The following is a 15,470-nucleotide window of genomic DNA, read 5'->3' as shown; positions in this document are numbered from 1 at the left end:
TGGCCTCAACTGGCCATTGACAGGTCAGTGGGCGTGTAGCTGATTGTGCTGTCCGCCCGCCTTCCTGAATATTTAAATGGAGCAGGATACCCGATGTCGTCCCGCATCAGCGAGCGGGCCCCGCCCCCAGCTCGCCGACGGGAAAATTCTGGCCTTGGAGTGGGACTGTCATGCTCAAAATTGGTTGTAGCTATCCAAGAATGCTGCAGATGCACCACCTAGTGGCTCTATTCTTTCCACATATTAATAAAAACAGAAAACTGCAGATAGGATTTAAGTTCTTTATTTCAAAATATAAACACATTAAATCTGAAATTAACTTCCACATTAATCCGCATATAAATAATCAAATTACCCATCAAAAAAAATCAGAACCCAACCAAAACAAACATATTAAACAATATACCAACAGAATACATTTATTTCCAAAGAATAAATGAAAAAAACAGGCACCTACTTAAGTGTTTGAAAGAATCAAAAGAGCAAACTAATTCATATTACTATGACATACTTAAAGTACAAAAATGAATTGAACCAAACAAAAGCAAAATACTGCAGGTGCTGAAAATCCAAAGAAAAAACAGAAAATGCTGGAAATACTATTGGCAGCATCTGTAAAGAGAAATTAAGTTAACCTTTCAGTTCACTGGCCTTTGTCAGCTCTGATCCTCCACTGATGCTGCCTACACTGCTGAGTATTTTCAGCACTTTCACGTTTATTTAAGGAATTACAGGACTTGAGTATTTTTACAGCATTTTCCATAGTTAAGCAATCTAACTCAACATGCTTTTCAGGAGGCAGCTTTAAACAACCTTCATGGTCTGTGAATATGTTAACATTCTAGTTTACACCAGTATTCAGGCACCACTGGAACAGGGTTGTAACAAAATAATTTACAGGCATTATTTATATGCTAAATGAAGCCAATAGGATAATCTATTAGGACTTGACCAGCAACTTTAATGTTACTGTTCTGAGACAAATGATAACAAGTTTGGTGATTAAGCAGAGCTAGTATCCTGGTTATTTTAGCCATATTTTTAAACCATTTTCAAAACTGCAGCCTATGTTGGAAAAGGAATTCTACCCATAAATGTTTAACCTAAATTGTTGAGAATTTAGAATGTTGAGAAACAGCAACAAACTGCTAGCATGTAGAGTTCACTGTGTTAGCATAAAGACCATATTTAAAAATAAATTAGTAAATGAACTATTGAGTTCTAGGAAAAGTGATAATTTTAGTCCTTGATTTAGCCTCAATAGTTTTTATGCATCAGGCAAAAATAGCGTTGAAATGGACTTGGCCATGTTGCAATTTTATAATGTTGATAATATAAAGATTGCAGTTAAAACACAACTGGTTGAATTTAGGCCTGGGTTATCTGTTGAATTGATTATAGGCTATGGCTTAAAATCAAAGCTACACCATAAATAAAGCAAATTGTTCAGCATTCCTGACAAGATTGTACATGGAGGAGTGAAGTATTGTATGTGTTAGAATTGACAATTTTAAGGTACCTTCAACATGTCAATAAACATTTCCAAAATGTTTAAACTTTTGAAGTCAATCTCCAAAAGCACCAGCACAAAACTTGTAATTCCATGTTTATTGTCATATTGAACACTCAGATTGACACAATGGGGATTTCATCTCTAATTTTTTCCCCACTCTGAATGATCTAATATCTCCAATTCTGAACTGCACACATTCAAGTTACAATTTGAAAGGTTCATGCAAATAAATTATACTGCATATTATCTTGTTTCGCCAATGTGGGCATACGCCAGCTGCTTGAGATGACAAACAATACAGAAAGTAGTTAATTGTAATCAGTGAGTGAGTAGTTACATAACTAATATTTCTGCAAATTAATATTGTTAATATATCAGCAGTTTTAGAAAACAGGACAGGCATTACACAAGAGGCACTTTTTAAATAAGGCCAGATTTTGTTCAAATTCTTAGCTGCTTACACAATTGCAGTTATTAAATCTGTTAGTGTTCTTGTTTGGTCAGCAGAGCAGTGACAATAAATGTACCCCACAAATGATATTAGAGGCTTCAGGTCCACTCACAGGAGACAATCAACTGTTTGTCGAAGTTCTAAACCAAAAGAGGTCAACCAAAAGCACGCATAGCTTGAGCAGGTCACCACCCTATTCTCTACAGCAGAAAAGGTAAAGAGATTCTATCTCCTGCTCTTTTGGGCCTATTACTCATGCACAGAAGATATCAGCACATCTCGCTGGAAATAAGTCTACAGGAAGAGTGCACACATTCTGCAGGACAAGTTCATTTCAGAAGTAACACACAGAAGAATTTTTCATCCTCAGATATTTCATGTTTTCTCCCCCCGCCCATCAAGACATTTGCAAAATTCTCCAAAATCAATAGTCTGAAAAACAAATCCAGCATTTTAAAAAACGTCTAATAAAACTTCAGATGGCCATTGATCCTGTGATAATGTAGTCCTTACAATAGCCAAGCCATGTGGCTCTCAGAATCAAGACTACGAGTGTGCAGGTTAGTATAGTACTTTCACTACAGGTCTGAAGCATGCTTGCAAGTCAATTTGCATCTGTACATCATATTAATGAGCATACAGGACTTACCTGTCAGAAAAGAATCATTTTATTTTAAATTCAGTGATAGCAATTATGGTTTTTAATATCTACATATCCTATAAAGCTCACCCTTTAATATACATATTCTCTTTAATTCAGACTAGCTTTTATAAAGGTTTAAAAGTGAAAACAAACAATCAAACTAATAAGTGAAAGTAAATATTTTTGGCCATTACACAGATTGTACATTTAAGTACCACTGGAACATTGTACAAGATGTTGCAGGATTATACAGTCAGTCATTCAGGATTAGATGCCAACTCCAACTTCAATTCCTCAGAGCAGCCAACCTTGGGGGGAACATTGAAACGTCACAAGAGTGTCAGGAAAAATTAAAATTACTTATTCACATTGTAGTTTTTAAATGTTTAAACAAAGAAATAGATTATGACCTATTACATGGGTTGGGATTGATGGGAAGGAGGAGGGAGAGGGTAGAATTGGTTATATGTGGAAAAATGGTCGGGACAATTATTTGATAAAAATCATTCAAAAGTTTTTCTTTGTGCTAAAAATGAAGATTCACTAGATTTGAATGAAAAAGTTTCAGAAAAGCTGTCAGAATCAGTGTTGGTTTTATAGACAAGGATAATGATTATAGTCTACACTCTCCAGAGTTTCTACATGGTCTAACTCCAATAGGCATGCCACCACATAAACTTAGACTCAAGGGAGAAGCAGTTATAATGCTGCTACAGAAACTGAAACCTAAACAAGGACTTTGTCATGGAACAAGACTGGTAGTTAGTAAGCTACTTTTTTCAATGGTAGATGCTGAGATAATAACAGGCAGGTTTCAACGAAATAGCATTTATTCCTTAAATAATATCAAGCCCGCCAGGTGTAAACCTGCTTTGTCAACTCAGAAGAGAACAGTTCATAATTAGACTTGCATATTCCATGACTATAAACAAGTCACAAGATCAAATTCTTGTCAAAATTTGTATTTATACTCCTGGACATGTTTTACATAGCCTTTTTTCCCCCCCGAGTGAGAAGTTATGATTTTGTTGAAGTCTTTGTGAAAGAATAACTAGAAACCTGTATTTCAAGTACTGTTGCAATAAAGATACTAATTTGAGTGCAAATGTTTTGAGGGTCTCTGCCAGTGAAATATGAATCCATAAAGACAAGTATGACACTATTTACATTAGTCCCAACGCAGGACACAAGTCATGAGCCAAACCCAAAGCATGTAGGTGCTCACAGGTGGTTTGGAGTATGATGGTAAGATTTAACTATTAATCTAGCATGTCACTTTAAGGCCGCTGCTCAAGTACCTTTGTAGGGGAAGACGTCTAAATGGATTCAGAGGTTAATTGGAATTAACTTATTGTTCTTGGAAACTTATCTAAATTCTAAACTACTTGAGTCCTTTTCATCTCAACGATTTCTCCTGGTTACTTCAGTTGGCAAAGCTGCTGGGTATCTTTCTCATACAACTTTAAAAAGTGACATCTGGAGTGTGGTCAACGTTCAATTTATATAACTTAGCAGTTGCTTATAGTTAAGTCAGATACATTTTAAGGACAAAAGTCATATAGCATAGGAACAGGAATGGAAACAGGCTGCCGCTTGAGCCTGTTGCGCCACCAGCCATTAGGTCATGGTTGATCTGTATCCTAATTGCATCCGCCTACCTTGGCTCAGTTTCCCTGAATAACTTAGCAAGCAAAAATCTACAGATTTAACATTATTAATTGAGCTGAATTCTGCTTTTTTTTGGAGGAGTGTGTTCTGCATCCTATCACTTTGCATGAAGAAGTATTTCCTAACTTCTCTCCTGCCTAGCCTGGCTCTGATTTTAAGGTTATGTTCCCTTGTCCCAGACTCCCCAACAAGCAGAAAATGTTTCCCTCTATCCACCCTATCAACTCCTTTCAAGCATTTAACACAGAACGTATTATTCTGCTGCTAATGTGGAGCTGTGCGCAACATGGAATCCCTATGATGCCCAAAAATCCAATTACTGTGCCTTCTTGGTCAGTCTGAAGCAATTGCTCTTAGGCAGGTCCTCTGGTTAATTAGAATTTTCAAATTTATAATTTTCAAATTTAAAGTGCATACAAAATTTGAAGCAAAGTGTCAACTATTTAAAAAGTATGAAATGATGGGCTAAAAATGATTGCTATTGTACATAGCCATTCTGAACCTCACTGCTAGACAATTTTGGGTGTTGTACCTTTATTACTGTGAGGTGGAATAGTTTTATAGGCTTGTACAGTGCTCTTCATAGAGTAAATGTAAACCAGCATGAATCAGATAAACTTCTGAGCAAATGATCTCCTTTTATTTCAGCATTTGTACTGCATTCAAGTGCTGAAACATCAAATAAGATCATCAAAGAAACACCGGATGAAGTAATTGTTACAATTCGGTCTTTAAAAATTTCAATGTCAACATTTTTTTTGAACATAGAGACAAATAAGAAGTGTTGAACTATTTATGATGTGCGATGTGTTGAACAGTGTGTTTATATAGAGGTTTTGTAAACTCTGTCTCATTCTGGGCTTTTGTCAAACCTCAACAACTCTCATCAAACTTAAATTAAAATGGAAAATGCTGGAAAAGCTCAGCAGTTTTTCCAGCATTTTCTGTTTTAATTTCATATTTCCAGCATCTGCAGTATTTTATTTTCATCTGATCAAAATTAATTGTGGTAGAGCAACAGTCATACCACTCTCATCAAGGAACCCACAACGGAGAGCTGACATTCTAATTAGGTGGCAGAGTATTGAACTGAACAACCCTTCAATGCAAAAGTAAGTTCTGAAAAGGTTGGCAAGAAATGATATTCTGCCATGAGGTCAGTTATAATCTGCTCACTGATGTTCAGTTTGGGTTCCGCCAGGGCCATCCAGCTCCTGACCTCATTACAGCCTTGGCTTAAACATGGACAAAAAACTAACTCTAGAGGTGAGGCGAGAGTGACTGTCCTTGGCATCAAGGTAGCATTTGACTGAGTGTATATCAAGCAGCCCTAGCAAAATCGGAGTCAATAGGAATCAGGGGAAAACTCTCTGCTGGTTGGAGTCATACCTAGCACAAAGGAAGATGATTGTGGTTGTTGGAGGTCAATCATCTCAATTCCAGGACATCACTGCAGGAGTTCCTCAGGGTAATGTCCTAGGCCCAACTATTTTCAGCTGCTTCATCAATGACCTTCCACCCATCATTAGGCCAGAAGTGGGGATGTTCGCTGATGATTGCACAATGTTCAGCACCATTTGTGACTCCTCAGATACTGAAGTAGTCCATGTCCAAATGCAGCAAGACCTGGACGATATCCAGGCTTGGGCTGACAAGTGGCAAGTAACGTTCACGCTACACAAGTGCAACACAACGACCTTCTCCAACAATAGAATCTAACCAACGCTCCTTGACATTCAAGGGCATTACCATCGCCGAGTCCCTCACTATCAATATCCTGGGGTTACCGTTGACCAGAAACTGAACTGGACCAGCCATACAAATACTGTGGCTAGAAGAGCAGGTCAGAGGCTGGGAATCCTGCAGCGAATAACTCACCTCCTGACTCCCCAAAGCCTGTCCACCATCTATAAGGCACAAGTCAGGAGTATGATGGAATACTCTCTCTCCACTCACTTGGATGAGTGCAGCTCCCGTAACACTCAAGAAGTTTGCTACTATCCAGACAAAAACAGCCAGCTTGATTGGCACCCCTTCCACAAACATTCACTCCCTCCACCACCAACGCACAGTAGCAGCAGTGTGTAGCATCTACAAGATGCACTGCAGAAACTCACCAAGGCTCCTTAGACAGCACCTTCCAAACCCATGACCGCTATCATCTAGAAGGACAAAGGCAGCAGATACAATGGGAACACCACCACCTGGAAGTTCCCCTCAAGCCACTCACTACCCTGACTTGGAAATATATTGCTGTTCCTTCACTGTCACTAGGTCAAAATCCTGGAACTCCCGCCCTAACAGTACTGTGGGTGTACCTACACTGCATGGACTGCAGCAATTCAAGAAGGCAGCTCACCACCATCTTCTCAAGGGCAATTAGGGATGGACAATAAACGCTGGCCTAGTCAGCGATGACCACTTCCCATAAATGAATAAAAAAGAACATATTTATAAGAAGCTAAATGAATTTATGAGCAAATCTAATTGTTATTCAAATTCTATTGCACTTTATAAAGAGAATTACATTTTCAGACCTAGACATGGCCGTGGAATCAGGGGAAATTCAGGGCAGACAAAAAAAAAAGGGGGTCTAGGGTCCGTGGAGTAGGACGACATGAGTATGGCAAGAATATCAGACTGATAATACAGAGAGCAGAGGAGGAAAAGGTCTCAGAACAGACTGCAGACCAGGGAACTGGGGGTAGGGATGAGGTACAACAGAGGTGCCTGCAATAGAGGTAGGAAGAGGAGGGGAAGGTTCTGATAATTTTATAGGCAAGGGTGTGGGGAAACTACAAAAAAAATACACATTTTAACAAGATGATTTTTACAAATGTGTTGGTTCACAAGATGTTGGCGTCGTTGACTAGGCGAACTTGTATTGCCCATTCCTAATTGGCCTTGAGAAGATGGTGGTGTGCCGCCTCCTTGAACCGCTGCAGTCCATGTGGTATGGATAGATCCACAGTGCTGTTAGGAAGGGAGTTGCAGGATTTAGATCCAGCGACAGTGAAGGAATGGCGATAAAGTTCCAAGTCAGGATGCTGTGCATCTTGGAGGGGAACTTGCAGGTGGTGGTGTTCCCTTGGATCTGCTGCCCTTGTCCTGCTAGATGGTAGTGGTTGCGGATTGGCAAGGTGCTTTCGAAGGAACCTTGGTGAGTTCCTGTAGTGCATCTTATAGATGGTACACACTGTTGCCACTGTTCGTCAATGGGACAGGCAGCGAATGTTTAAGCTGGTGGATGGGGTACCAAACAAGTGGACTGCTATGTCCTGGATGGTGTCAAATTTCTTGAGTGTTATTGGAGTTGCACTCATCCAGGCAGGTGGGAAGTATTCCATCACACTCCTGACTTGTGCCTTGTAGATGGACAAGCTTTATGGATACAGGAGGTGAGTTACTCTCTGCAGAACTCTCAGTCTCTGACTTGCTCTTGTAGCCACAGTATTTATATGGCTGGTCCTGTTTTCTAGTCAATGATAACTCCCAGGGTGTTGATAGTGGGGGATTCAGCAATGGTAATGCTATGGAATGTCAAGCGGAGATGGTTAGATTCTCTCTTGTTGGAGATGGTCATTGTCTGGCACTGGTGTGGCATGAATGTTACTTTCCACTTGTCAGCCCAAGCCTGAATATTGTCCAGGTCTTGCTGCATGAGAACACGGACTGTTTCAGAAACTGAGTCTTCGCAAATGGTGAACATTGTGCAATCATCAATGGACATCCTCACTTCTGACCTTATTATGGAGGGAAGATCACTGATGAAGCAACAAAAGATGGTTAGGCCTAGGACACTACCCTGAGGAACTCCTGCATTGTGTCCCTCAATTGACAGAGGAGTGTGAAAGACCAGGAATAGCCAGGCTGCCCTGTGGCTACAAGATAGAACTTCAGCCGTACCAATCAATCCAGTCACATTCCATTGAAAAGTCCTTTTAAACAGTATTCCAATCACAGGAAACGGATTACACAGAACTATGCAAGGCATAGCAAAGTTAATAGATTTAACAGTTTGACTGTCAATTATATATTATATTTCAGTGCCGTAAGAGATGCCCACGCAAGCTCATTCAACTTAGCCCACCTGGGTTTTGTTGCATTATTTTTCCCAGGGCCACATCAGGAAGACTTGTTAAAGTCTACAATCTATCTTGAATGCTACATAAATTGTTTAAAAATGCAAGTGCTCCACAACTCCCACCTTTTTGAAAGCTGGTCCTCCTTGTCCTGTTCACGAACAGAGGATTCACCAAGGGATGCTGCACCATCTGGAAGTTGGTTCAGTTGGTCCATGACCTCCAGACCATTCTCCTCTGCAATCTGCATAATGAGACTATCAACCTGTTCTTGAGGTGTGGTCAGCGTCATTGCAGAGCTCATGGAGTCCTCCATCACCTATAAGTACAAATATGCCACTTTGTAAGAGCAGTAGTAATAAATTAAGAATTTACACTTAACAATAGAGGCATGGAAGAAGAACAAGGGAAACAATAAGTATCATTCTAACAGCATATATACAATGTACTAAAACGTTTATGGAGAAAATAAAGAGTAATGGAGGATCCAAAAAGATGCATACAAATTTCACTGCAGTCTTCAGCTATGTAAAAAGGAAATACTTACTGAAGTGTGGACATCAAGGTTCTGAACCTGTTGTTCAAATTTGTCCATTACAGCAGAAATCTTTTGTAGGTCCATGGATTTCAGTGCCTTGTCCAATCCTTGTGTAACACGTGCCATATTCTTTGTAACCTAGAGATTCAGGAAAAAATACTCCAAGTATGTTTCAAAGTTGATCAATCTCAGATATTATCAATATAAATATGGGCTCTGTTACCTAGGTCTCAATAATGAATCAAATCTGTAACATTGTACATGTCCCAAAACACATTCAACCTACTCAGCTTAAGCACACATCATTTTGGCTTAAATGTTTCCACAAGTAAATATAAACCCACTATACCATGTTGCTGCAGAGCAAACTAGAATCTGTGCTACACAAACCGAGATAACTTAGTGACAATAATTGCATCTTCAACAAATTTTACATCCCACTCCACCCCTCAATTTATCCACATATATAATTGCCTCCTTGTGGACCCTTGTGCTTCTTCTCCATCTCTTGCTGATCCAAGTGCCTTTGCTTCACCTAAATTCTAACCATGTATTATCATGTCACTGCTCCCTCCTCATACTATCCTAGCTATGGAGCCATCCTAGTATCTCTTTTGTGAAGATGGATGTTATTATTTTAATATTTTGGGAATATGGTGATATTCTGTAAAGAAGGCTGCGTTGTGTGCCCATGATTAACTAAACTGAGAGAAAGTTCATAGAGATAGCTTATCTGTGGGAACTGAGGGATGAAAGATAAAGGTGGTCGATGCATGCATTTGTAATGAGAGGCTGTGGCGAAGTTGGAATTACAAATATGTTGGGTTTTAAAATTTGCATTGGGTGGTAGGTAAGGACTTAACTTTTCAGCTGCTAAATTTCAAAGTAAGTTTAAGGGACGTATACAACTTACAAAGGTTTCATAAATAAACAAGGAAATTTTAAATAATATTAAATTTTATTTGACCCAAAAGTGGAGGCAATAGGAAACATAAAAGATTTTTATATTTTGGAAAGGTTGAGTTCAATGAGGTGCTTAGAACAATGGAGTCTAGGGCGAAAGGGAAAAATATTTAAGGGAGATGTTTAGTTGAGTTGAGGTGGCTGTGTGGGGGCGATATCCTGAGACCAGCTCTGTGCTGAGAAAAGTCGTGAAGTTGAAGCAGCCTACCCAGTTTCAGGCCAGAGAAATCTTTGTTTTCAGAAAGCAGTACTTCCTGAACTTCCTTCGATTTCCACAGCAGAGTGGATGAGAGGGAGAAGTCATGCAGCATACTTTATTAAAGTAGCAGCAGTTTTAGCCTTGGGTAATATTACTGGATTTTTATGGTTAAAAATCTATAAGGGAGCAGTTTCCAAGTAGTTTACTTGTTGTTCTGACCAAGTGGGTTTTTTGGGGAGGAATGTTTTGTAAGGCTGTTTCAACTGTGTAGTTTTACTCTTCTGTGTTTAAGTTTTTTTATCCTCTTGTTAATAAATCTTTTAATTTTCAAATCCTTGAAGTGTCACTGGGATTCTATGCTTCTGGGATCAGCAGTTTCCCCCTCATTTTCAAAATACAAAACAAAAATCAAGTTACTATCAGTAAGACATTTTTCCCTTTGTGATTTGGGCTTGTTCAGTGAATAACATCGGCTGCAGTCATAACACTTTGCATTCTGAAATAAGCATCAGTAAAATAAGAGGCTAATTTCATCTTGTCAGGGAACCAGAGAACAATCCCCTTGAATTCAAGATCAGTGTCATAGAGGCACATCGGGCAGAAGAGGCAACTGTCTTTTGCACTCCAGGTCCCATCAGCACTATTTGTGTATCTGCAGCACATAGGCAACAATTAATATCAAAGTCAGTATATGAAGCATGTTAGTGAATTCTTTGAGAAAATCAAGTTACCAACAGCTATTTCATACCCCTTTCATCGTGACTGCTGTCTGCACCTTCGATGCTACCGCATCTATTCGGGAAGCTGTCCGTAACCAGTTCAGCCCTTCATTTTTCTTTCTGATTGCATTTTCTGCATAGATCTTTGCTCCTTCAATATTTTTTTGTTGAAGAGCCTTGGGGAAGAAAAAGAAGCAAGCTGGTTAACATTTTAATATTTCACCTTCTTGTTTTGCTGCTTAAAACTGGAAGCTTACAACTGAAACTACACATACACTAACAAAATACATGTAAAATAAAATAAAAATGATAGATGTTAAATTTAAACAACAGAAAAAACAAAGCTGTAAGGTTAAATGAGTGAACTTTCATGGTCTTTCCTGTAATATGATTAAATAATATGCATGTAACAGTAACACAATTATATATTTGTGAAACTTAAAAGTGTCAGTATTTTTGACAATTCAGCCCTATTCCCAATGGTTACAGAATGGGATCTAACCAACAAATGACAAAGCCAATAAAAATGCTATCCAGTCCAATGAGCTTTCTCCATGGTCAGAATTATAGGAATATGGAATGTAATTAAGGTGGTTGTAGCTGGGAAAACTTCAACTAAAAATATGTAAAGCGAGCACTAACCTTCTTCACTTTAGCTTGTTCAGCTTTGGAGTCCTTTTCTGCCTTCTTGGCCAATCTCTCAAGCTGCTTTGATGTAAACTGTAAAAGATTAAAAAGTAACTTCCTGCAATACAGAGCAAAAACCTAGGACAAAAGTAATTCTTCCAGTGAACAGTCTTCTATGGCCCAGTTTCTTGGCGTGGTTCCCGGTACGTTATTCCAGTGGTCATTCTTCATGTAAGACCCTGAACAATGAGTGGCAGCAGACAGATGGCATGAGTTGGGCCACAACCTATGCACATATACAAACATTCCAGTGGCAGAGAGAGAAGGAATTACTGGATAATGAGTAAAACAAGAAGCCTTGTCCTTTTGCTTTCCATTGCCTAGGCTCATGAGGCCAATAGCTTTTCTGCCTAAAATCAGCTAAGTTGCTAAGACCAAGAATTAATCCCTTGAATTTCTGCACCTGAGGCCATGTGGTATATTTTCCATACTGATCCAGAAGTAGCCTCACATGCTCGCACTTGGTGAACCATGGAGGAGAGGTGGAGGATCAGGATGAATTAATCAATATATAAAATACACACACGCACATGCACACAGGCACACACTGATATACTGCACAAAAAAAATGCCCACTGCATTACTATCACATCATAGCCAACTTGAGGCATGAATGTTAAAATCTGATTCATTTTCAAAAGCAAAAAAGCAAATTAGAATTTTTGTCCTTACCCGTAACTGAAACAAAGTATCTGTAACATAAAAGAAAATTTAAATATGATTACCATTATTGACACTTATATGTTATCACAAGTATCAAACATTTGCATCTCATATTTAAAGTATTTGTACTGTCACGAATAAGGTACCTGGTTTTGTGTGGAACATCTTGGAGAAAACTCCAAATCTGAACAAACTAAAGTGAAGAAGGTTAGTGCTCACTACAAATTTTTAATTGATGTTTTCACAGCTACAACCTTCTTAATTATATTCTATATTCCTAGATTACCTCACCATACCTAGACCAGTATGGTGAGCTAGTAATTATATTACCAGACCAGCAACACACTCGAATCCCACCATAGGAAGTTGTAAATCAGCTATAAATATTGCCTTGCAAGTACTACCCAAATTCCAATAACAGTCGAAAAAAAATGGGGACAGCAACAGAGGAAAAATATAAGCCTGATTCCGTAGTACCATCATAACATTGATATGTCGATTGTTGGCTGTAACAGGCTGTTCAAAAATTGAGACTTTTTGTACTTTCACAAAAGCCCCTTTGGATCACCAACAACACTGCAGATCAACATAACTCTGTACATTAGTTAGCTTTATGGGATGCAAATATGACTTTCAGCTCCAATCTAACACACTACATTGTCTATTCATTTTCATAACCAGCTCTTTAAAAAGGTAAAACAAATACATTTACATTTTCCCAACGAAGCACATTATCTAGACCTGAAGTCAGAGATCCTAAGGCCCTGTCTTCTAAGTACCTAACTTCAGTACTTAGGCTGATTAATTCAAAACACTCAGTATACAAAAATTTTTCTCCATCATGTTTTGATATACATGCATTTTGATATACATAACCCAAATTGTTATTTTAGTATTGAAACAAAAATTCTGAATCTAGCTGCACCTATATATAAAAAATACTTCAGTTGGATGCTGTCTTGTATACCATGTAGCAAGCTTTCTTGCAATGTGGAATAATTCATAAAATGTGCTAACAGTGAGTACAACAGACTGTAGACCTTGCCATGTATTCCAACAAAAACTTATAAAATAAATTCACCACCACCTCTGAGGGCAACTAGGGATGAGCAATAAATGCTGGCCCAGCCAGCAAAGCCCACATCCCGTGAATAAATATTTTTAAAAATTGCCTTCCTTCCACCTTTGTGTTACAGGGTGTGGTTTCAGACATAAACCAGGAAGCAGTTGATTTGTCAATCTGGAAAAACAAACCAAGAAAAGTCAGCACAAGTTGGACATTACAACATACTTGCTTCTGTTAACATTTCCTAGTTCAGGAATCTCAAGTTAAACTGGTCAACAAAAAAATATTTGTAAGTCATTCTACGGTCACTTGAATTAGAGCAGCACAATAGGAAATCCAAAATTATTGGCTGAATTGACTAGTTTACATGCAAAGCCAGACGAGCCTGCCACAAGGGCACAATGGAGCATCTCCTCTTGAAACCACAGGAAGAATTCTAACTGCAAAGATTATATTTTACAGTATTCAACTGAATGCAGTTCACCTTTTCTTGTCTAACTGCACCCTAATGTTTTGCTATCAGAATTTATGACATCATCCTCTGAATCCCCAGGTTGACATTGCTGTATTTTCTTGCTCACTCAGAGAATAGAACTTTGCATGACTACAATCAACAATTAAAAATGTGAGACCATTGCTTATTTACCGAACTCTCATCTCTGGATTGCTATCCAAGGAAAATACACCTGCTGCCTAATGCTGTTGAAAGGAGTTACAAGCCACAATCTGATCAGGAGTATCACCAAGGATTGAAAATTACATGTAGAAAGGAACTGTGACATACTCTAATTATATGATCCCTGAAAAGGCTACTAGCATGGCATTCCATTTGATCCCAAGCTGAGTTTCAAATCCTACATTCTCTTCATCAGAAAAACCACTTACTTCCAACCCCATAACATCACCCATCTTTGCCCTACCTCAGTCCATCTGCAACTGAAACCCTCATTGATGCCTTCTGCACGCTCCACTATTCCAATACTCACCTCGACAGTCTCCCATACACCACAGACATTAGTCATTCTAAAACTTTGCCTGTATCCTATCCTGCACCTGACACATTTCCCTTGTCCTCTCTGATCTACATCAGTCCTACAATAGCTCAGATTTAATACCCTTATCCTTGTATTTAGATTTCTTCATGGCCTCATTCCTCCCTATCATGCTACAAAACCCTATCCCCAAAGTCTCCATTCCTCAGACTCTGGCCTCTTCAGCATATCCGTATCCTTTCTCTCCATTATTGGTGGGTGTGCTATCTGCCACCTAAGTTTCATGCTTTAGAATAGACTTCCTAAGCCCTTCCGCTTCTTCACCTTTAAGAACCACCTTAAAATAACCTCTTCAACCAAGTTTTCGGTCTCCTTTCCTGTTGTCTTCTCACTGGGCCATTGTTCCCTCATGGCTGCATAGCACCGTGAGGCATTGTTTCTATATTAAAGGCACAGTATGAATGTAAGTTGCTACTCTTTACAGTCAGCCTTGGCTCAATGACTCTCACTTCTCAGTCAGAAAGTCATGAGTTCAAGCCCCACATAAGATAATTGGGCACATAATTTGGGATGACACTCCAGTGCAGTGCTGAGGTAGTGCTGCATCGTCTGAATGCTGTTGTTCAGATGAGACATTAAATGAGGCCCTCTCAGAATCATGGAACAGTTACAGCAGGGCATTCGGCACATCATGTCTGTGTTAGCTTTCTGCAGGACCAATTCACCTAGTGCTACTTCCCCATCTTTGCCACATAGCCCGGCAATTTTTTCCTCTTCAGATAATTATCCTATTCCCTTTTGAAAGCCATAATTGAATCTACCTCCACTACACTCACAGGCATTGCATTCCCAGATCCTAACAACTCACTGCACAATATAGTTTTCTCTCATGTTACCACTGTTTCTTTTGCCAATCACCTTAAACCAATGTTCTCGGGCTCTTGATCTTTCCACCAATGAGAACAGTTTCTCCCCATCTACTCTGTCCAGACCCCTATGATTTTGAATACTCTAAAAAATGGACAGAATCACCCAGGACCTTTTAACAAAAATATAGAGCAGGGTGTTGTTCTGTCTAACATTTAATCCTCAATCAAGACATCAAACACAAATTATCATCTGGCTATCCAAATTTATTTCTGTTTATGGGACTCTGAAGTTTGAAAATTGGCTGCTGTGTTTGCCCCATATAACAAGCGTCTAAACGTCAACCGTAATTAATTGGCTGTGAAGCATTCAGGAACTGCAAGTTATTTCCTTCTATCCCTCAATCTCTTCAAATCCTA

At 39.0% G+C, this 15,470-nt stretch overlaps 1 protein-coding gene across 1 annotated transcript; it reads right to left on the bottom strand.

Moving 5' to 3' along the window:
* Positions 1-267: 267 nt before the first annotated feature.
* chmp1a (charged multivesicular body protein 1A) lies at positions 268-11,553 on the bottom strand. Its single transcript, XM_078544553.1, has 5 exons — positions 11,419-11,553; positions 10,806-10,952; positions 8,905-9,033; positions 8,483-8,676; positions 268-2,915 (listed from the first exon to the last, which is right to left on the bottom strand). Exons 2-5 carry the CDS (start codon positions 10,812-10,814, stop codon positions 2,894-2,896), a joined length of 354 nt encoding a protein of 117 aa, XP_078400679.1. The 5' UTR covers positions 10,815-10,952; positions 11,419-11,553; the 3' UTR covers positions 268-2,893.
* Positions 11,554-15,470: the final 3,917 nt, after the last annotated feature.

The sequence above is a fragment of the Cetorhinus maximus genome, chromosome 6, assembly GCF_964194155.1.
Source record: "Cetorhinus maximus chromosome 6, sCetMax3.hap1.1, whole genome shotgun sequence".
Lineage (NCBI taxonomy): Eukaryota > Metazoa > Chordata > Chondrichthyes > Lamniformes > Cetorhinidae > Cetorhinus > Cetorhinus maximus.
The sequence above is the reverse complement of the archived record's forward strand: the minus strand, read 5'-3'. Positions and strand labels throughout refer to the sequence as shown.

Coding starts and splice junctions, on each gene's coding strand:
- chmp1a (XM_078544553.1), bottom strand. Junction 8,677..8,904: donor ACCTTGATGTCCACACTTCA/GTAAGTATTTCC, acceptor TTGTACTTATAG/GTGATGGAGGACTCCATGAG. Junction 2,916..8,482: donor GAGGACCAGCTTTCAAAAAG/GTGGGAGTTGTG, acceptor GTTCCCCCCAAG/GTTGGCTGCTCTGAGGAATT.